Source organism: Salmo salar, chromosome 09 (genome assembly GCF_965601325.2).
Source record: "Salmo salar chromosome 09, fSalSal1, whole genome shotgun sequence".
NCBI classification, from domain to species: Eukaryota; Metazoa; Chordata; class Actinopteri; order Salmoniformes; family Salmonidae; genus Salmo; species Salmo salar.
This window is the reverse complement of record NC_138299.1, coordinates 82214580-82237214: the sequence shown is the minus strand read 5'-3', so window position 1 is coordinate 82237214 and position 22635 is coordinate 82214580. Positions and strand designations below refer to the sequence as shown.

The 22635-nt window shown below is 41.3% G+C and overlaps 1 protein-coding gene across 6 annotated transcripts; it reads left to right on the top strand.

Annotated features, from left to right (window-relative positions):
• The first annotated feature begins 8329 nt into the window (after positions 1–8329).
• Positions 8330–22298, top strand: slc26a2 (solute carrier family 26 member 2). 6 transcript variants are annotated; one of them, XM_045724035.2, is made up of 6 exons: positions 8331–8454; positions 10175–10290; positions 10867–10953; positions 17313–17925; positions 18094–18833; positions 19010–22298. In XM_045724035.2, exons 3-6 carry the CDS (start codon positions 10946–10948, stop codon positions 19812–19814), a joined length of 2166 nt encoding a protein of 721 aa, XP_045579991.1. In that variant the 5' UTR covers positions 8331–8454; positions 10175–10290; positions 10867–10945; the 3' UTR covers positions 19815–22298. The 6 variants fall into 6 exon arrangements, with proteins under 6 accessions (XP_014068066.2, XP_014068067.2, XP_045579991.1 ...); XM_045724036.2 differs by having other exon boundaries at positions 10867–10961; XM_014212591.3 differs by lacking the exon at positions 10175–10290 and having other exon boundaries at positions 8330–8454.
• The last annotated feature ends 337 nt before the right edge of the window (positions 22299–22635 follow it).

Genomic DNA, 22635 nt, shown 5'->3' with positions numbered 1-22635 from the left:
CACCATAGGGATGTTATTGGTGAGTGGTGCCTGGTTTCCTCTAGACGTGATACTTAGTGTTCAGGCCGAAGTGTTCAATCTTGGTTTCATCAGACCAGAGAATGTTGTTTCTCATGATCTGAGAGTCCTTTAGGTGCCTTTTGACAAACTCCAAGTGGCCTGTCATGTACCTTTTTCTGAGGAGTGGCTTCCATCTGGCCGCTCTACCATAAAGTCCTGATTGGTGGAGTGCTGCAGAAATGGTTGTCCTTCTGGAAGATTCTCCTATCTCCACAGAGGAACTCTGGAGCTCTGTCAGAGTGACCATGGGGTTCATAGTCACCTCCCTGACCAAGGCCCTTCTCCCCTGTTTGCTCAGTTTGACGAGCGGCTAGGAAGAGTCTTGGTGGTTCTAAGCTTCTTCCATTTAAGAATGATGTAGGCCACTGTGTTCTTTGGGACCTTCAATACAGAAATGTTTTAGTAGCCTTCCCCAGATCTGTGCCTCGACACAATCCTGTCTCAGAGCTCTATGGACAATTCCTACGACCTCATGGCCTGATTTTTGCTCTGACATGCATTGTCAACTGTGGGACCTTATATAGACTGATGTGTGCCTTTCCATATCATGTCCAATCAATTTACCACAAGTGGACTCCAATGAAGTTGTAGAAACATCTCAAGGATGATCAATGGAAACAGGATGCACCTGAGCTCAATTTCAAGTCTCATAGCAAAGGGTCTGAATACTTATGTAAATAAGGTATTTCTGTTAAAAATATATATACATTTGCTAAAGAAATGTAAAACCTTTTTTCGCTTTGTCATTATGGGGTATTGTGGGTAGATTGGTGAGGAAAACATTTTATTTAATCAATTTTAGAATAAGGCTGTAACGTAACATTTGGAAAAAAAGGGAATGGGTCTGAATACTTTCCCAATGCACTGTAGTTTGGAGTTTGGAGGACGACAAAAGTTAGGCTACTAATGTGCATAACAATCACAAGAAAACATGTTATAAATCATAAGACTTTAATTACAAACAAATAATCCACATGAAACATGTACATATTTAATATAAACTAATTGGTAAACTAATTTACAAATTAAAATAATTATAATAATTTTTTATAAGACACACCCACAGACAGATAGAGGATATTCGTTAGACCATTTTCCAACAGCAGGAAAAATAATTGTGCAGCAACAGGAAATGTGAATATTATGTGGATTATAATTTATGGGCATTTTTGTAGGGGTTGATACATTTTTCGTTAGGGGAAATCAAGTATGACATTTTAATGTGGAACTTACAATCTTTAGAAGCCTTTTTAACCCTCAAATACATTAAATGTTGGCATTTCCTGCAGTGCAGGAACATTTCTCCTGAAAAGTGTGATCAAATTAAGATGGACATCTGTACCCACACACAACTTCTTTTAAAATAACTTTTAAACAAAAAATATACTGTAAATGAACAATAGTCATTCATTGGAGTAGAGACATGATTTTGTATGACACCTGGTCAAAAACCTACAAAGATCCAGCTAACACAAGGACCATATGCATTTCAGGGAAAATAAGATCCCAATCAGCAATGTTCATTTCCCAGGACAAACTAGCGGGTAACAGCTATCTAACTAAATGTCCATGAATAGACACGTTCATACTGCACCTTAGCCCAGGGCTAAGACCCTCCTTGGGCTAAGAGAGATTTTAGCCCAGGGCTAAGCATCTGTTCACACTTGCACATACTGAAGTGGGCTAGCCTAGCACCAACCTTAGCCTCGGGCTAGCCAGTGGTGCTCCAGAGCAGTGTTAGCACCGACTTAACGGGGTTAGCCCCAGAAACTCTGTGCCAAAATAACCAGTGTGAAATTATGTAACAAGTGCACTGAGTCGGGAAGCAAGTTCAGAAAGTGAGTGTTTTAATAAATAAAAGAAACAAACACGTAACACAAACAACACACTGACATGAAAACAGAGTCAATAACACCTGAGGAAAGAAACAAGAGGAGTGACAGATATAAGGAAGATAATCAAGGAGGTGATGGAGTCCAGGTGAGTGTCATGAGGCGCAGGTGCGCAAGACGATGGTGACAGGTGTGCGGGATAATCAGCAGCCTGATGACCTAGAGGCCGGAGAGGGAGTATTCGTGACAAATGAGGACAAGAACAATGCCTAGAATGCTCACTGTCCAATCACAAAAGCTGCATTTTTACTTGATTTACATATGCTCGTGATGCCTGTAATGCGTTCTGCACCTTGTTTTGACAAGGAAATTCATACTATTTAATCCTTCCATTTTAGGACAAGAAACGAAATACTTTCATCCGTGCAAAAACATTGGTTGCTATGTCTAACAAAAACGGGTGCTATACAGGCTGGCTCACTTCTTCTCACTTAGCCAACTAAAGCTACAAACTTTACAGCTGGAAGGGCAGCAAGCGCTACATTTTCCTCAGTTTTCATAGGTTTTCTATTGACAGTTAATTGCATATATCCATGATAATAATATTGTTGCATGATTTTGCCTGGATCTGAAACGTTTTTAGTTCACAGCATCTGTAAAGGGGCGAGATCAACTTTTAAAACTGAAACCACAGATAAAACTCTTTGGTGAAACATTATTTCCTGAGGTATTTTGGGATTCTGAGTGGCACAGCGGTCTAAGGCACTGCATCGCAGTGCAGACCCGATCACAGCGTCATCACAACAGGCCGTGATCGGGAGTCCCATAGGGTGGCGCACAATTGGCCCAGTGTCGTCTGGGCTAGGGGAGGGTTTGGCTGGGGTAGGCCATCATTGTAAATAAGAATGTGTTCTTAACTGACTTGCCTAGTTAAATAAAGGTTAAATTAAAAATATAAAAAGAATGGGAAAAACTCCCCAAACACAGGTGTGCCAAGCTTGTAGCATCATACCCAAGAAGACTCAATGCTGTAATCGCTGCCAAAGGTGCTTCAACAAAGTAAAGGGTCTGATATTTCAGTTTTTTGTTTGTCATAAATTTGCAAACATTTCTAAAAACCTTTTTTTCCTTTGTCATTATGGGTGTAGATTAATGTAATCAATTTTAGAATAAGTCTGTAATGTAACATAATGCGGAAAATGTCAAGGGTTCTGAATTCTTTCCGAAGTTACTGTACAGTATATCTACAGAAACATATCTTTATACACAACATAAACATATATAAAATATCTGTCTCAGACAACATAAATCACAACCAATATTGTTATTGTACCTAATGGAAACATATGTAAATGTATCCAAAAAGCTGTGCTTACTGCACGATTACAGATTCTTTGATCTGAAAGTTGAATGTCATGTTGACAGTATAGCTATGTAACCTTAATCTTGATCTTGCCAGACTGTGAACCAAAATGAACTTTCTGTTACAATCTCATCTAAGACAGAATGCATTGTCATGCATTGTCAAGTTCAGGACGCTTTTTTTAAGCAATGTTCGGAGTTGGATTCGGTCCTCTGGCTGTGGCACCATGATTTAGCACCCAATTTTTTCCCTCCATGTTTATTTCTTGTTTAAACAGTGGGAATGTTATTGTTGTTGACGTCCTTTGTTACCACAGCAAAAGTAGAGCTGGTGTCAACAAGATGAATGGTTATAGAGTAAGAGGGTGTTATCTGTTTTGAATGCGGTATGAGAATGTGTCAGTTATAAATTATACATGATTGTTTTTCAGTTGCAACTTGTGGTGAAGTAGTGATTGATAAATGTGTTGTCTTAGCTTTCTGGAATGTAAGAAGTTTAATCACAGTAGAAAGTAATTTTTTTGTTAGAAAAACACCTCTATTGACCTATTACACTTACAATCTGCTGACTGCTGCTCAGAGACACTCCCAGAATCCTTCACTCCAGCCAGTTTAGGCCATGCCAGAAGTTTTCAGTAACTGAGAATTTTTCTGTTTATATCAGAAAGATTTGGTCATATCAGTCCAAACGCAAAATTGTATTATCATTTTTAATCAAACCGCCTTTGTGCTTTCAGGGGTTTTGACACCTTAATGCTGTATGCTTCTTTTTTATTATTTTATTTATGTTCTTATGGTCGTTTAGCAATAGCAGTATATATTTATGGCTACATTTGACTAAAGTTATACTAGAGTCAGTAATCAGTGCTGGGAAAGAGTGTTACTGTCTGCTTTAGTTTATTGATGTTGTAAAACTGTTATATTTTACATGTAGAATATAGAGACAATCAATGTCGAGATCATACGAGATCATCAGATGGGAAATATCTATTACTGGAAATTGTAAATGTTCTCCTGTACTTTCAAGTGCCTCTGAAATGATATAATATCATGTTAATTGAAGTGCCTTTCTGAATGTCCCTATATTTATATACTCTGTAAGTAAACGTATTTAGTTAAACCAGTCTCTGCTCGTTATTTCTGATTGTGAGGTGGTCTGATATGCAACTGATTTACTCCTTTCCTCCTTCAACATTTTGATGCAAATCGTTTTTGCATTACTGTTCGACACTACTCTGACTCAGGACAGGTTAGTTGATTTAGATTTTTAAAAAACAATGAAATACATTTTTCCCAAAATGCCATGCTCAAATACCACTGCTATTCAAGAATTGCCACTTTACTAACATGAATAACTGCTCTAATAAACAATGTATTATTGCCTTTAATAAACAAGGATACTGCCTTGTGAATGCTTTAGTTCATGTTAACTACAACATAATTGAAAAGTGTTACCAAAATGGATAACTGAGAGACTAATCAGGATCAAGGGAAAGATGAACGGAGCAAGGTACAGAGAGATCCTTGATGAAAACCTTCTCCAGAGCACTCAAGACCTCAGACTGGGGCAAAGGTTCACTTTCCAACAAGACAACAACCCTGAGAACACAGCCAAAACAATGCAGGAGGGGCTTCGGACAAGTCTCTGAATGTCCTTGAGTGGCCAAGCCAGAGCTAGTACTTGAACCCTATCTAACAACTACGGAGAGGCCTGAAAATAGCTGTGCAGCGACTCTCCCCATCCAACCTGACAGAGCTTAAAAGGATCTGCAGAGAAGAATGGGAGAAATTCCCCTAAATACTGTATATATACAGTACCAGTTCAACATTTGGACACACCTACTCATTCAAGGGAACCAAAAAAGTATTAAACAAATCAAAATATATTTTATATTTGAGATTCTTCAAAGTAGCCACCATTTGCCTTGACAGCTTTGCACACTCTTGGCATTCTCTCAACCAGCTTCATGAGGTAGTCACCTGGAAGGCAGTTCAATTAACAGGTGTGCCTTGTTTTAAGTTAATTTGTGGAATTTCTTTCCTTCTTAATGCGTTTCAGCCAATCAGTTTTGTTGGGACAAGGTAGGGGTGGTATACAGAAGATAGCCTTATTTGGTAAAAGACCAAGTCCATATTATGGCTAGAACAGCTCAAATAAGTAAAGATAAATTACAGTCCATCAATACTTTAAGACATGAAGGTCAGTCAATCCGGAAAAGTGCAGTCGCAAAAACCATCAAGCGCTATGACGAAACTGGCGCTCATGAGGACCGCCACAGGAATGGAAGACACCGAGTTACCTTTGCTGCAGAGAATGAGTTAATTAGCGTTACCATCCTCAGAAATTGCAGCCCAAATAAATGCTTCACAGAGTTCAAGTAACAGACACATCTCAACATGTTCAGAGGAGGCTGTGTGAATCAGGCCTTCATGGTCAGATTGCTGCAAAGAAACCACTACTAAAGGGAACAAATAATAAGAAGAGGCTTGCTTGGTCCAGGAAACACGAGCAATGGACATTAGACCGGGGGAAATCTGCCCTTTGGTCTGATGAGTCCAAATTTTAGATTTTTGTTTCCAACTGCCGTTTCTTTTTGAGACATAGTGTAGGTGAACGGGAATCTCTGCATATGTGGTTCCCACCGTGAAGCATGGAGGATGAGGTGTGATGGTGTGGGGGTGCTTCGCTGGTGACACTGTAGGTGATTTATTTAGAATTCAAGGCAAACTTAACCAGCATGGCTACCACAGCATTCTGCAGCGATACGCCATTCCATCTGGTTTGCGCTGAGTGGGACAATCATTTGTTTTTCAACAGGACAATGACCCAACACACCTCCAGGCTGTGTAAGGGCTATTTGACCAAGAAAGAGAGTGATTGAGTGCTGCATCATATGACCTGGCTTCCACAATCACCTGACCTCAACCAATTTGGGATGGTTTGGGATGAGTTGGACCACAGAGTGAAGTAAAAGCAGCCAACGAGTGCTCAGCATATGTGGGAACTCCTTCAAGACTGTTGGAAAAGCATTCCATGTGAAGCTGGTTGAGAGATGGTGGCTACTTTGAAGATATTATCAGGAATATTATCAGGAATCAAGATAAGACCCAGATGCAGACTTTCAAAGTAACACTGTTTATTGTAGCAACAGGGGCAGGCAAAGACAGGTCAAAAATCCAGGGAAAGGCAAATGTACAGAACGGCAGGCGGACTCAGGGTCAGGGACAGGCAGGGTTCAGTATTCCAGAGGCGGAGCAAACGTACAGCATGGCGGGCAGGCTCAGGGTCAGGCAGAGAGGTCAGGCATGCGGGTACAGGGTCAGGACAGGCCAAGGTCAAAACTGGGAGGACTAGCAAAGAGAGGCTGGGAAACGATAGGAACTGACAGGAAAACCACTGGTAAGCTTGAATGAACAAGACAAACTGGCAACAGACAGAGAACACAGGTATAAATACACAGGGGATAATTGGGAAGATGGGCGACACCTGGAGGGGGGAGGAGACAAGCACAAGGACAGGTGAAACAGATCAGGGTGTAAGAAATATAACATCTATTTTGATTTGTTTAACACTTTTTTTGGTTACTACTACTTGATTCCATATGTGTTATTTCATAGTTTTGATGTCTTCACTATTTATCTACAATGTAGAAAATAGTAAAAATAAAGAAAAACCCTGGAATGAGTAGGTGTGTCCAAACTAATGACTGGTCCTGTATATATATATATATATATTATTTTGATATGTTTTCCTTTCTTATTTTCACCTAACCATACAATCCCTCCCCTAATTGGAGTAAACTAATGGACAACAACAGTTATACTTCCAGCTTATACATACTATATACATTTTTCGGACACAGTATATTTACATTAGTTATCTTTTGTTTGTTTTTTTGTCCCATCCTTCAGCTACCCTCAATCCCTCCCATCTATATATGAAGATCATCCGGTTTTTATTTCTATTTGCCATATATTTTTCAAAAGTGCTGTGATGTTTCACAAAAGTTCTGAACCTATATACATTTTACGGACATAGTCTATTTTACATTTGTTATCTTGTTTTTTTGTTATTTATAGTCCCACCCTTCAGCTCCCCTGGTTCAGAGTTGACAGTGCCATAATAACATTTACTATTATCACTCATCATTATCAAGACAAAATGGATGTAAGGAGGAAGGGCACGCAGGCAGGTGTCTAGAAAAGCTGTTGTATATAGGATATAAAGACAGGATATTTCAGTTTAAGGTCTAATCTTTATTCCTCCATAAAAACATAGAATAATAAATAACATACATTACATATTGGCCCACAATCTAACCCATTAGTGGGTGAAATGTAAACCCTAAACAAAGTTATTTGGATTGTTGTGTAAATCTCATCATGCATCGTTATATTCAATTCGTCACAGATTAACAGGTGATGCAATATTGATTCTGTCAAAGCATTTACGGGTGCATTCAAAACATTGGATACTGTATGACCAATCTGTTGTTGAAAATGTATGATACTGTTCAACCATTATACCAGTATTCGAAAATAATATATCATACCAAACCAGTAAAGGCATAATGGTGCAATCAAGACGTAGGATACTATACGTCATAGAATTTGTAAAATATTCCATTGGGATTCTAATGTAATATAACACAATTTAACATAACCTCATAAATAATCATACTATTTATTAGAGTGGAATAAAGATTACACCTTAAACTGAAATAGCCTATTTCTTCCTTATGGCATTATCCTATAATACTTAAATGTTGGATGTACGTACAGAATAATACGAAATGATCTGATACCAGGTTGCACCCAACTGTGGCATGTCAAAGTTACACTTCATGCCATGTGGTTGCACTAAAGAGAAGTCGTTGCGTCACTATATAGTTTCTCAACTCGACACAACATCAGAAAGTGATATACGGTGGATATATGGTGTGATGTTTTCTGACTGTTTCCTTCCTAGGTTCAGAAGAGAATGCTACTCTTTTTAGAGAATTTGAGAACTTGTGTGCGTGTGCTGTCACGTGAAAGGGGTTTCCTGTAGCATATCATGTGATTGTGGCGTTCGGGTTGGGCTTCAAACGTCATTACGTACATGCGCCGAGCGCTACAAATCTCCGGCTGAACTATACAAAAAGTATCCAATGATTTTGTTACTAATAACTTGATAAATGGAGAGCAGTAACAGTCTCAGGTGAGTAATATTCTGCAATTGAATAGACCTAATTAATAGTAACCGAAGAGAATGATTTGTTAGATTTGTGCATGTTGTCTAAACTGCTGTCAACAAAGTACTGTACAGTAGGCAACCTGGTGATGTACACGTTGACAACCTGTTCACAATGGTCCTCATTCATAACCTAATGTAATCTAAATTTGCCGTTGTATAAGTTATTGACAAATATTTTAGGCTATTCTATATTTAGCTATAACAACTTTATAACAAAGACTTTCTTGAATTCATCGATTAGGCCTATATTTTTTTTTTACGAGGTTAATGTCGTTTAAACCATTATGTACAGGGTTAAAAAGAGTAACTATTTACTCTAATTATATCTGAAGACAGTAGGACTATCTAAAAAGATGGCATAACACACAGTAGTGGAAAAAGTACCAAGTTGTCATACTTGAGTAAAAGTATAGATACCCTTAATAGAAAGTTAGTAAGTTAAAGTGAAAGTCAGCCAGTAAATACTACTTGAGTAAAAGTCTAAAAGGTTTGAAATATACTTACGTTTCAAAAGTACATGTAATTGCTCAAATATACTTAAGTATCAAAAGTAAAAGTATAAATCACTTAAAATTTCTTATATTAAGCAAAGCAGATGGCACCATTTTCTTGTTTTTAAAATGTACTGATAGCCAGGGGAACACTCAGAGATTATTTACAAAATATTAATTTGTGTTTAGTTAGTCTGCCAGGCCAGAGGCAGTAGGGATGACCACGTGTTTGCTTGATAAGTGCATGAATTTGACAATTTTCCTGTCCTGCTAAGCATTCAAAATGTAACGAGTACTATTGGTTGTCATGGAAAATGTATGGAGTAAAAAGTACAATATTTTCTTTAGGAATATAGTGAGGTAAAAGTAGTCAAACATAAATAGTAAAGTAAAGTACAGATACCATAAAAAACGACTTAAGTAGTACTTTCAAGTATTTTTTACTTAAGTACTTTACACCACTGCATATGCATGACATGCACTTTTGCTTTGCTATAGCTATGTAGGCTAGTAGCTACTATAGGCAATACCACGTATTTCTTTCTCTCAGTCAGTCTGTTGCATGACCCATTAGTCCTATAGATCGGTGCTTTATGTAGGCCCTATATGCACAGTGACAGTCATTACCAATACTGTATGTATTAGTGATGAGTGGGTTGACTCAACCGCGGGGCGAGCGGGTTTAGGGTCATGAAATAGTCTATTGTGTGGATGAAGGGCAGGTGGGTCGTGGGCTGGTTGAATAAAGAGAAAATAATAAGTAAAAAATCCATAAAATGTATAATTCTTGTGCAATTTAGATCTATAGGCTACATTGAGGTTTTTATATAATTATTTTAGGCTATCTGGCATTAGTGCGTAACATGCTGACCAGACCACACGTGTGCATCTACGTGCGCCATCACGTGCATGTTGATTTTGTCCACCCACACCAGACGCGATCAGGACATGCAGAATGAAGTATCAAAATAAACTCTGAACCAACTCTATTAATTTGCGGACAGGTCGAAAATTATTAAACATTTATGGCAATAGCTGGCTAGCTTGCTGTTGCTAGCTAATTTGTCCTGGGATATAAACATTGAGTTGTTATTTTACCTGAAATGCACAAGGTCCTCTACTCAGACAATTAATCCACAGATAAAAGGGTAACGTTAAACAGAGTTCGTTTCTAGTAATCTCTCCTCCTTCAGGCTTCTTCATCTTCTTTGGACTTTATATGGCGGTTGGCAACCAACTTTAAGGTGCATTACCACTACCAACTGGACTGGAGTGTGGACCTCAGTTCATCTTTCAATCACCCACGTGGGTATGTTGACTTAAAAACCAATGAGGAGATGGCACATGGGTATATGGTCCTAAAAACCAATGAGGAGATGGGAGAAGCAGGACTTGCAGCGCGTAAAGCATCACAAATAGAACCAAGTTCTATTTTAGCACATGGGAACGCAGATGCTCGTTGACGTGCGCGAGCGGTGTGGGTGCAATGATTGAATAACATGTATGTGTACATTTATCTTGCAATGCTCGTGCACGCGACGCAAGCGGTGTGGTCAGCATGTAAGGCTAAACTTTATGGCCTAAACTGTACACGCGTAAAATAGCCTACACGGCCATCACCAAATGCTTTTAGGAAGTGGCAGAAAGTTAACATCAAACCACGTTGGCTAAAAGGACAATGTCGGAGTTTAATTCAATAAGATAAAAGCTGCGAAATGGAGAGTTGAAAATAAGAGAAGGGAGGGACAGAAAAGTAATGTTTGGAAAGGATTTAGATGAAGTAGTAAAAGAGAATGATAGCATGTTATGTGTGGTGATTGTGAGGCACTATTTGACCCCTCTACGGAAAGATGAAACTCACGTGTTCTCCATTTTTCTGTTGTAGGATCCCCACACGTGTCACGCGTCTGAAGGTAACCTTGTAATGGGGCCGAAAAATTTATGGAAGTGAATAGGGCGTTTCCATGTCAAGGTATACGGGTAATTCCTGAGCTTTCTTAACATCTCTCAGATATAGGACAGACACTTCAAAACATTCTTCCTTTTGATTACATTTCAGTTTTTCCATGTATGAATCTGTTATTCATTGCGTTTCTATGGGCTAATAGCAGTAAGGCCAAATTCAATGTTTCATCAATATATAGTACAAATAAAGAAAATAGGACAAATAAAGAAAAACCCTTGAATGAGTAGGTGTGTCCAAACTTTGACTGGTACTGTGTACACACCTACTCATTCAATGGTTTTTCTTTATTTGTACTATTTTCTACATTGTAGAATAATAGTGAAGACATAAAACTATGACATAACACATACTGTATGGAAACATGTTGTAACCAAAAATGTGTTAAACAAATGAAAACATATTTTAGATTTTAGATTCTTCAAAGTACCCATCCTTTGCCTTGATGACAGCTTTGCACACTCTTGGCATTCTCTCAACCAGCTTCACCTGGAATGCTTTTCCAACAGTCTTGAAGGAGTTCCCACATATGCTGAGCACTTGTTGGCTGTTTTTCCATCACTCTGTGGTCCAACTCATCCCGAACCATCTCAAGTGGGTTGAGGTCAGGTGATTGTGGAGACCAGGTCATCTGATGCAGCACTCAATCACTCTCCTTCTTGGTCAGATAGCCCTTACAAAGCCTGGAGGTGTGTTTTGGGTCAATGTCCTGTTGAAAAACAAATTATAGTCCCGCTAAGTGCAAACCAGATGGGATGGCGTATCGCTGCAGAATGCTGTGGTAGCCATGCTGATTAAGTGTGCCTTGAATTCTAAATAAATCACAGACAGTGTTACCAGCAAAGCACCCCCACACAATCACACCTCCTCCTCCATGCTTCACGGTGGGAACCACACATACGAAGATCAACCGTTCACCTACTCTGCATCTCACAAAGGCACAGTGGTTGGAAGAAAAAATCTCACCATCACACCTCCTCCTCCAGGCTTCACGGTGGGAACCACACATGCGGAGATCATCTGTTCACCTACTCAGCGTCTCACAAAGAAATGTTGGTTGGAACCAAAAATCTAAAATTTGGACCAAAAGACAGAATTCTACAGGTCTAATGTCCATTGTTCGTGTTTCTTGGCCCAAGCAAGTCTCTTCTTATTAGTGTCCTTAGTGTCCTTGCAGAAATTCAACCATGAAGGTCTGATTCACGCAATCTCCTCTGAAGAGTTGATGAGAGATGATGTGTCTGTTACTTGAACTCTATGAAGCATTTATTTGGGCTGAAATCTGAGGTGCAGTTAACTCTAATGAACTTATCCTCTGCAGCAGAGGTAACTCTGGGTCATCCTTTCCTGTGGCGGTCCTCATGAGAGCCAGTTTCATCATAGCGCTTGATGGTTTTTGCGACTGCACTTGAAGAAACTTTCAAAGTTCTTGAAATGTTCCCGATTGACTGACCTTCATGTCTTAAAGTAATGATGGACTGTCATTTCTCTTTGCTTATTTGAGCTCTTCTTGCCATAATATGGACTTGGTCTTTTACCTAATAAGGCTATCTTTTGTATACCACCCTACCTTGTCCCAACACAACTGATTGGCTCAAACGCATTAAGAAGGGAAGAAATTCCACAAATTAACTTTTGACAAGGCACACCTGTTAATTGAAATGCATTCCAGGTGTTTACCTCATGAAGCTGGTTGAGAGAATGCCAAGAGTGTGCAAACCTGTCATCAAGGCAAATGATGGCTACTTGGAAGAACCTCAAATATAAAATCTATTTTGATATGTTTAACACTTTTTTTGGTTACTAAATGATTCCATATGTGTTATTTCATAGATTTGAAGTCTTCACTGTTATTCTACAATGTAGAAAATTGTAAAAAATAAAGAAAAACCCTTGAATGGGTAGGTGTGTCCAAAATTTTGACTGGTACTGTATATATATTTTTTATACCTGCAGGGGTTCTAAAATTCAAAATAAATAGCTAATGTATCCTTGGTATGACCTTCTTACAACAAATCCATACGTAAGCTTAGTAGTAGTCTCACATTACCATACCTCCAAAATCACGTTGCTGTCACGCCTGGACAATTTTGTATTGCATAAATGTGTGAGTGGTCCACTGGCTCCCAATGGCAAGATTTTGATTGGATGTTACATTTCAAGAACCCTCCCCCACATTCCCGTTGGTGCTACGTGTTATGTTCGTCACTGTTTTCAGACCGGGAAGGACACATTTTGCAGAGAGTTGTTCTGCATGTTAGTTTTGCAACATTGTAGAAAATGGAAGAAAACCTGGATGAAAAACGTAATTCTGTTTTGTCAGAAATGTACTCTATACACAAAATCGACATATTATACATCACACAGGAGGCTGCTAAGGGGAGGATGACTCATAATAATTGCCGGAACGCAGCAAATGGAATGGCATCAAACACATTGAAGCCATGTATTTGATGTATTTGATACCATTCCACTTAGTCTTTACCACGAGCCTGTTCTCCCCAGTTAAGGTGCCACCAACCTCCTGTAGTACATCAACATATTTTGATGGGGTTTTAATCTGCGATTTCCTGGCCATCCTCACCAAAGACTGTAAAAACAATCGTCATACACTGTTGCACCTACGACACTAATCTTGTGAGCGCTATTGGAGCTCCGCCAAAGTAAGGCATTTGATTGGTTTGACGTGTAGTGAGGCGTCGCGGATTTACACCGGGCCTCCACCCCTATTTAGCTATTTTTATGAACTTCCCTAGGCTTACCCGTATTAGGGAAGCCTGGTTCTCAACGAGGCTAGCTTAGTAGAAACCCAGCCCAGATCCTTAGACTCTAGGCGGGGGGATACAGGTGCTGATAAGAGGCTCAGACTGGCCTCTGCCTGGGGCCTCCAAATCAGTCACAAGACAGGGACTGTCGACAGTCACAAGACAGGGACTTCAAATAGGCCCCAACAACAACTGCTTCCTGGGCGCCGATGACGTGGATTTCGATTAAGTGAGCCCCCCGCACCTCTCTGATTTAGAGGGGTTGGGATAAATGCGGAAGACACATTTCAGTTGAATAACAGGTCAAGGGAACTGTAGCCAACTGTTTAGATGGGTTAAATGGAAACTGAAAGGTGCACACTGACTGTCGGTTTATAACCTCTCACATAGCATTAATATTCACTCCTGTAGGATGAAGCATTTCTTGCACTAAAATGATGCACTAAATGTGGGATAAATCTGACCTCGGGAACAGGGGTGGAGAAATATGAGTTATTTCTTTTAGCATCTTGCGAGAATGTTGAATGTGCAATTCAACATTATGGCTACAGCCTAACATTATGGCTACAGCCTAACATCCTCGTTGCTATTTAATCTCCAGGAAGTGGAACTCCAATATTTGCACAGTCAATCATTTTCCAAATTGTTATGGCAAACACTCCCGCACCCAACCATTGCCTTTGACACAAAAAGGCACACACCAGAGAGATTTTAGGTTGTGAAAGGCAAATTATAATTTATTGTATAACGTTCCTGTTACTGTGCAATGTAATGCAACTAAACCTACAACATTTTTTATTTATTTTATTTTATTTGACCTTTATTTAACCAGGTAGGCAAGTTTAGAACTAGTTCTCATTTACAATTGCGACCTGGCCAAGATAAAGCAAAGCAGTTTGACACATGCAACAACATAGAGTTACACATGGAGTAAAACAAACATACAGTCAATAATACAGTAGAAAAATAAGTCTATATAGAATGTGAGCAAATGAGGTGAGATAAGGGAGGTAAAGGCAAAAAAAGGCTATGGTGGCGAAGTACATACAATATAGCAAGTAAAACACTGGAATGGTAGATTTGCAGTGGAAGAAAGTGCAAATTAGAAATATAAATAATGGGGTGCAAAGGAGAAAAATAAATAAATAGATAAATACAGTAGGGGAAGAGGTAGTTGTTTGGGCTAAATTATAAATGGGCTATGTACAGGTGCAGTAATCTGTGAGCTGCTCTGACAGCTGGTGCTTAAAGCTAGTGAGGGAGATAAGTGTTTCCAGTTTCAGAGATTTTTGTAGTTCGTTCCAGTTATTGGCAGCAGAGAACTGGAAAGAGAGGCCAAAGGAGGAATTGGCTTTGGGGGTGACCAGTGAGATATACCTTCTGGAGCGCGTGCTACAGGTGGGTGCTGCTATGGTGACCAGCGAGCTGAGATAAGGGGGGACTTTACCTAGCAGGGTCTTGTAGATGACCTGGAGCCAGTGGGTTTGGCAACGAGTATGAAGCAAGGGCCAGCCAACGAGAGCGTACAGGTCTCAGTGGTGGGTAGTATATGGGGCTTTGGTGAAAAAACGGATGGCACTGTGATAGACTGCATCCAATTTATTGAGTAGGGTATTGGAGGCTATTTTGTAAATGACATCGCCGAAGTCGAGGATCAGTAGGATGGTCAGTTTTACGAGGGTATGTTTGGCAGCATGAGTGAAGGATGCTTTGTTGCGAAATAGGAAGCCAATTCTAGATTTAACGTTGGATTGGAGATGTTTGATGTGAGTCTGGAAGGAGAGTTTACAGTCTAACCAGACACCTAGGTATTTGTAGTTGTCCACATATTCTAAGTCAGAACCGTCCAGAGTAGTGATGCTGGACGGGCGGGCAGGTGCAGGCAGCGATCGGTTGAAGAGCATGCATTTAGTTTTACTTGTATTTAAGAGCAGTTGGAAGCCACGGAAGGACATTAAAACTCAAAGTATAGTAGGGTAACAATGAATACTTAGAATACTTGTTACACTTTACTGTACTTACAGAGTTATTACACAAGTAACTTGTTCCATTTTCTGGATATGACATGTCAAGACTATATATTGAGAACACTGGTAAGTAAATGGGTTGTCAATAACCCAAACATCTTGGCCCTTTCTGTTTTCTCTGTAGTTATTGATTGTTGGAGTCACTTGATTATAACTGTCAAGCTTGGTGACATGATGTCAACGACTGATTAGGTAGCCTAGAAGTGGGCGGCCGATAGCCAAGCGGTTAGAGCAGGGTTCCCCAACTGAATCATATCGTCAGGTAGCCTAGCGGTGGGCGGCCGACAGCCTAGCGGTTAGAGCAGGGTTCCCCAACTGAATCATATCGTCAGGTAGCCTAGCGGTGGGCGGCCGACAGCCTAGCGGTTAGAGCAGGGTTCCCCAACTGAATCATATCATCAGATAGCCTAGCGGTGGGTTGGCTGATAGCCTAGCGGTTAGAGCAGGGTTCCCCAACTGAATCATATCGTCAGATAGCCTAGCGGTGGGTTGGCCGATAGCCTAGCGGTTAGAGCAGGGTTCCCCAACTGGCGGGCTGGTTGTTTTATTTGGTTAGTGATTATGTTCTGGCCCCTCGACCATCCACTCAACAACAAAAAAACGGTCCGCGGCTGAATCTAGTGATGATCCCTGGGTTAGAACGTAGGGTCAGTAATCAAAAGGTTGCTAGTTCAAATCACAGAGCCTACTAAGTGAAAAATCTGTAGATCTGCCCTTGAGCAAGGCACTTAACCCTAATTGCTCCAGGGTTGCCGTCAATAATGGCTGGTCCATACCGTGACCCCACTCTCTGAAGGTGTGTCAGGGGGAGTGGGATATGCAAAAAGCACATTTTCATTTCACAACACACACTTTTACATGTTACGCACTTGTATATGCGTGAAACTATTTGACATTAGGATTAAATATCAGTTTGGTTAACAGTTGCCATCTTTAATCTTAAGAGTCTAATCTAAGTAACATAATAAAAAAATCCCCATCAAAATCTGTCAGTTTAAGCGAGAGATATCACCTTAAACTGGGCTGCGTCTCAATCCACCACATCCGCCTATGTTGGCCTTCCGCATCTGCGGTGGAAGGTGGCCGAGCTACAGCAGTGTTTGTCTGACCATGAGACATCCAAAAATTGGTCTTCTCACGAAACATTTGTTGTTTCTGAACAGTTTGGCCTACAAAACTATTATGAAAGGGGAGACTCACGAATACGAGGGTGTTCACTGTTTTGCTCTATGACCCCTACAAGTGTCATGGGACTCATCTGAAGTCGGTGACGCTGATGTGCCAACTTCTGTCTGTAGGGTCCAAACTATTTGAGCTACAAACTAACCCCACTATGGAAAGGGGAGACTGTCACGAAAACAATGATGTTTAACGTTTTGCTCTACGACCCCCACAATTGTCACGGGATTGGTCTGCAGGCAACTCATACAAACGAATAGAAGTATGGAGGTAGTTTTGTGCCAAAAGAATTATAAAAAATCTATGATATGACCACCTTAAAACAATTCCATATGTTAGATTAGTACCGCCCCTCCCAACGACTGGCTTTTTTAACTGGCTTTTTTTCTGTGTAAAGTGAAGGGGGGCCTGCTATGATGGCTGAAGAGTACTGCTATGCCTCGGCAGATGAGGGAGCAGAGAGCGGCCCACACATCCCATTTGTGCTGGAGAGAAGGGAGAAGGAGGAGGAAAACTGGAGGATAGCCGTTTCACACCAACTGAAAAAGCAGTGCACATGCAGCTCAGAGCGAGCCAAAGCCCAGGTTCTAGGGTTCTTCCCCATCCTAAAATGGCTGCCACGCTACCAGCTCAAAGACTGGATCCTGGGTGACGTCATGTCAGGGTTGATAGTGGGCATCCTGCTGGTGCCCCAGTCCATTGCCTATTCTCTACTGGCAGGCCAGGACCCTATCTATGGCCTCTATACCTCCTTCTTCTCCAGCATCATCTACACCCTGCTGGGCACCTCACGCCACATCTCTGTGGGCATCTTCGGGGTGCTGTGCCTGCTGGTGGGCCAGGTGGTGGACAGGGAGCTGGCACTGGCAGGGTACATCACAGAGAGTAGCAGGAACAACGCTACCCTGGGACTGGGCATGGGGAACAGCACCGGAGGGCCGGTCTGTGATAGGAGCTGCTATGCCATCATGGTTGGGACCACAGTCACCTTTACAGCAGGGGTCTACCAGGTAAATGTGTGTAGAGAGGGAATGGTGTAATGTCTCGTGTTGAAAATCAATGACAAACAGAATACATTCATGTTATAACAGGTTCATTGTCATTGGTCCTGAGAAGTATGACGTTTACTGTTTTTCTAGAGCCGTTACTCCCTCTCTGTTTTCACTCTGTGGTTTTAGGTGTTGATGGGCCTCCTGCAGGTGGGCTTTGTATCCGTGTACCTGTCAGACTCCCTCCTGAGCGGCTTCGCCACGGGGGCCTCTCTCACCATCCTGACCTCCCAGGTCAAGTACCTCCTGGGACTGGAACTGCCCCGCGCCCAGGGCTGGGGTTCCCTCGTCAAGACCTGGGTCAGCCTCTTCCAGAACCTGGGCCAGACCAACCTCTGTGACCTGGTCACCAGCATGGTGTGCCTGGCAGTGCTGGTCCCCACCAAAGAACTCAACGACCGCTTCAAGGCCAAGCTCAAAGCCCCCATCCCCTTCGAGCTGTTTGTTGTCATCGCTGCCACTCTGGCCTCCCACTTCGGCCACTTCGAGGAGGAGTATGGCTCGAAAGTGGCTGGCGCCATCCCCACGGGCTTCCTGCCCCCCCAGCTCCCGTCCTGGTCTCTGATCCCCAACGTGGCGGTAGATGCCTTCTCCATAGCCATCGTGGGCTTTGCCATCACCGTCTCCCTGTCTGAGATGTTTGCCAAGAAGCACGGCTACGTGGTGGATCCCAACCAGGAGATGTACGCCATAGGCTTCTGTAACATCCTGCCCTCCTTCTTTCGCTGTTTCACCACCAGCGCTGCCCTGACCAAGACCCTGGTGAAGGAGTCTACAGGCTGCCAGACTCAGCTGTCTGGCCTGGTCACAGCCCTGGTGCTGCTGCTTGTGCTGCTGGTCATTTCCCCCCTCTTCTACTCTCTGCAGAGGTAAGATCATGCTATTCTCTGTGTAAAACTTAGCTTTACTATACATGTTCATCTCATGAGATCTAAACCTCCACTACACATAGTTTGCTCGTATTGAAAATGTTTGCCAGAAAATGATGTTCCACCTGATTTGGTGATGACTTTATTGACTTGCTGTGTTTCCGTGTCTTCTCCAGGTGTGTGCTAGCAGTGATCATCTTGGTGAATCTCCGGGGAGCATTGCTTAAGTTCACAGACGTCCCGCGGATGTGGCGCGTGAACCGCTTGGACGCCACCATCTGGCTGGTGACCATGGCAACCTCAGCATTGATAAACACAGAGCTAGGCCTGCTGGTGGGGGTTATGGTCTCAGCCTTCTGTGTGTTGGGGCGCACCCAGAGAACCCAGGCCTTAGAGCTGGGCCGGGCTGGCCATCGGGAGCTTTATGAGGACCTGGCCTCCTACAAGGGCTTGCAGACCCAGCCTGGAGTGGCCATCTTCCGCTACGAGGCGCCCATCTACTACGCCAACCAGAGCCTGTTCAAGAAGGCCCTGTACCGCTGCCTGGGCCTGGACCCCGTCAAGGAGAAGGCCCGGCGCAGGAAGCTGGAGAAACATAGGAGAAAGCAAGAAGAAGTAGCCATGACAACAGGAGGGGAGGGCGGGACTAAGGGTAAAGAGAAAGAGTTGACCACCACCAAAGTCTTCCTACCAAATCAAGTCAACTTCCACTCTGTGGTGATAGACTGCAGCCCGGTGCTGTTCCTGGACACAGCAGGGGTCAATGCGTTGAAGGAGGTGTATAAGGATTATAAGGAGAATGGGGTACAGGTGTTCCTGGCCCAGTGTAATACCTCAGTACTGGAGTCACTGAACAGAGGTAGCTACTACCCAGATAAGGGTATGGGAGAAAAGGAAAGAGTGTTTTTCACCATCAGCGATGCCGTCCTCTATGCACAGAGCCTCTCATCTCAGAATGGTGACTGTGACACGTCCTGTTAACAAGAGCTTTAAAGATTGTACATTGCCTTCGGAAAGTATTCAGACCACTTGACTTTTTCCACATCTTTGTTACAGTCTTATTCTAAAATGGATTAAATAAATACAAATCCTCAGCAATCTACACACAATACACCATAATGACAAATCGAAAACAGTTTTTTTTGAAATTCTAGCAAATGAATTAAATGAATTAAACAGATATACCTTATTTACATGAGTATTCAGACCCTTTGCTATGAGACTCGAAATTGAACTCAGGTGCATCCTGCTTCCATTGATTTGGAAAGGCACACACCTGTCTACATAATGTCACACAGTTGACAGTGTATGTCAGAGCTAAAACCAAGCCATGAGGTCGAAGGAATTGTTTGTAGAGCTCCGAGACAGGATTGTGTTGAGGCACAGATCTGGTCAAGGGTACCAAAACATTTCTGAAGCATTGAATGTCTCCAAGCACAATGTGGCCTCCATCATTCTTAAATTGAAGAAGTTTTTAACCACCAAAACTCTTCCTGGAGATGGCCACCCGGCCAAACTGAGGAATCGGGGGAGAAGGGATGTTTTTCAGCGGCAGGGACTGGGAGACTAGACAGGATCGAGGCAAAGATGAACGGAGCTATGTACAGAGAGATCCTTGATGAAAACCTGCTCCAGAGCATTCAGGACCTCAGACTGGGGCAAAGGTTCATCTTCCAACAAGACAACGACCCTAAGCACACAGCCAAGACAATGCAGGAGTGGCTTCGGGACAAGCCTCTGAATGTCTTTGAGTTGCCCAGCCTGTGCCCGGACTTGAACCTGATCTAACATCTCTGGAGAGACCTGAAAATAGCTGTGCAGCAATGCTCCCAATCCAACCTGACAGAGCTTGAGAGGACCTACAGAGAAGAATCCTAGTTTAATTTCCTGGTTAAATAAAGGTTAAATAAAAAAATAATGGGAAAAACTCCCCAAATATAGGTGTGCCAAGCTTGTAGCGTCATACCCAAAAAGACTCAATGCTGTAATCGCTGCCAAAGGTGTTTCAACAAAGTACTAAGTAAAGGGTCTGAATACTTATGTAAATGTGATTTAGAATTTTTTTATTTGTCAAATTTGCAAACATTTCTAAAAGCCGTTTTTTTTTGTTGTCATTATGGGTGTAGATTGATGTGGGGGAAAAACCCCCAAAAGAATACATTTTAGAATGAGTCTGTAACGTAACATATTGCGGAAAAGGTCAAGGCATCTGAATTCTTTCCGAAGGAACTGTATATCTACAGAAACATATCTGTATACACAACATAAACATATATACAGTATCTATCTCAGACAACATAAATCACAACCAATATTGTTATTGTGCCTAACGGAAACATATGTAAATGTATCCAAAAAGCTGTGCTTACTGCACGATTACAGATTCTTTGATCTGAAAGTTGAATGTCATGTTGACAGTATAGCTATGTAACCTTAATCTTGATCTTGTCAGACTGTGAACCAAAATGAACTTTCTGTTACAATCTCATCTAAGACAGAATGCATTGTCATGCATTGTCAAGTTTTAGGACGCTTTTTTTTAAGCAATGTTCGGTCCTCTGGCTGTGGCACCATGATTTAGCACCCATTTTTTTCCCTCCATGTTTATTTCTTGTTTAAACAGTGGGAATGTTACTGTTGTTGACGTCCTTTGTTACCACAGCAAAAGTAGAGCTGGTGTCAACAAGATGAATGGTTATAGAGTAAGAGGGTGTTATCTGTTTTGAATGCGGTATGAGAATGTGTCAGTTATAAATTATACATGATTGTTTTTCAGTTGCAACTTATGGTGAAGTAGTGATTGATAAATGTGTTGTCTTAGCTTTCTGGAATGTAAGAAGTTTAATCACAGTAGAAAGTAATTTTTTAGTTAGAAAAACACCTCTATTGACCTATTACACTTACAGCCTTCCAGACTGCTGCTCAGAGACACTCCCAGAATCCTTCACTCCAGCCAGTTTAGGCCATGCCAGAAGTTTTCAGTAACTGAGACATTTTCTGTTTATATCAGAAAGATTTGGTCATATCAGTCCAAACGCAAAATTGTATTATCATTTTTAATCAAACCGCCTTTGTGTTTTCAGGGGTTTTGACACCTTAATGCTGTATGCTTCTTTTTTATTATTTTATTTATGTTCTTATGGTCGTTTAGCAATAGCAGTATATATTTATGACTACATTTGACTAAAGTTATACTAGAGTCAGTAATCAGTGCTGGGAAAGAGTGTTACTGTCTGCTTTAGTTTATTGATGTTGTAAAACTGTTATATTTACATGTAGAATATAGAGACAATCAATGTCGAGATCATACGAGATCATCAGATGGGAAATATCTATTACTGGAAATTGTAAATGTTCTCCTGTACTTTCAAGTGCCTCTGAAATGATATAATATCATGTTAATTGAAGTGCCTTTCTGAATGTCCCTATATTTATATACTCTGTAAGTAAACGTATTTAGTTAAACCAGTCTCTGCTCGTTATTCCTGATTGTGAGTTGGTCTGATATGCAACTGATTTACTCCTTTCCTCCTTCAACATTTTGATGCAAGTCATTTTTGCATTACTGTTCGACACTACTCTGACTCAGGACAGGTTAGTTGATTTAGATTTTTAAAAAACAATGAAATACATTTTTCCCAAAATGCCATGCTCAAATACCACCACTATTCAAGAATTGCCACTTTACTAACATGAATAACTGCTCTAATAAACAATGTATTATTGCCTTTAATAAACAAGGACACTGCTTTGTGAATGCTTTAGTTCATGTTAACTACAACATAATTGAAAAGTGTTTCCA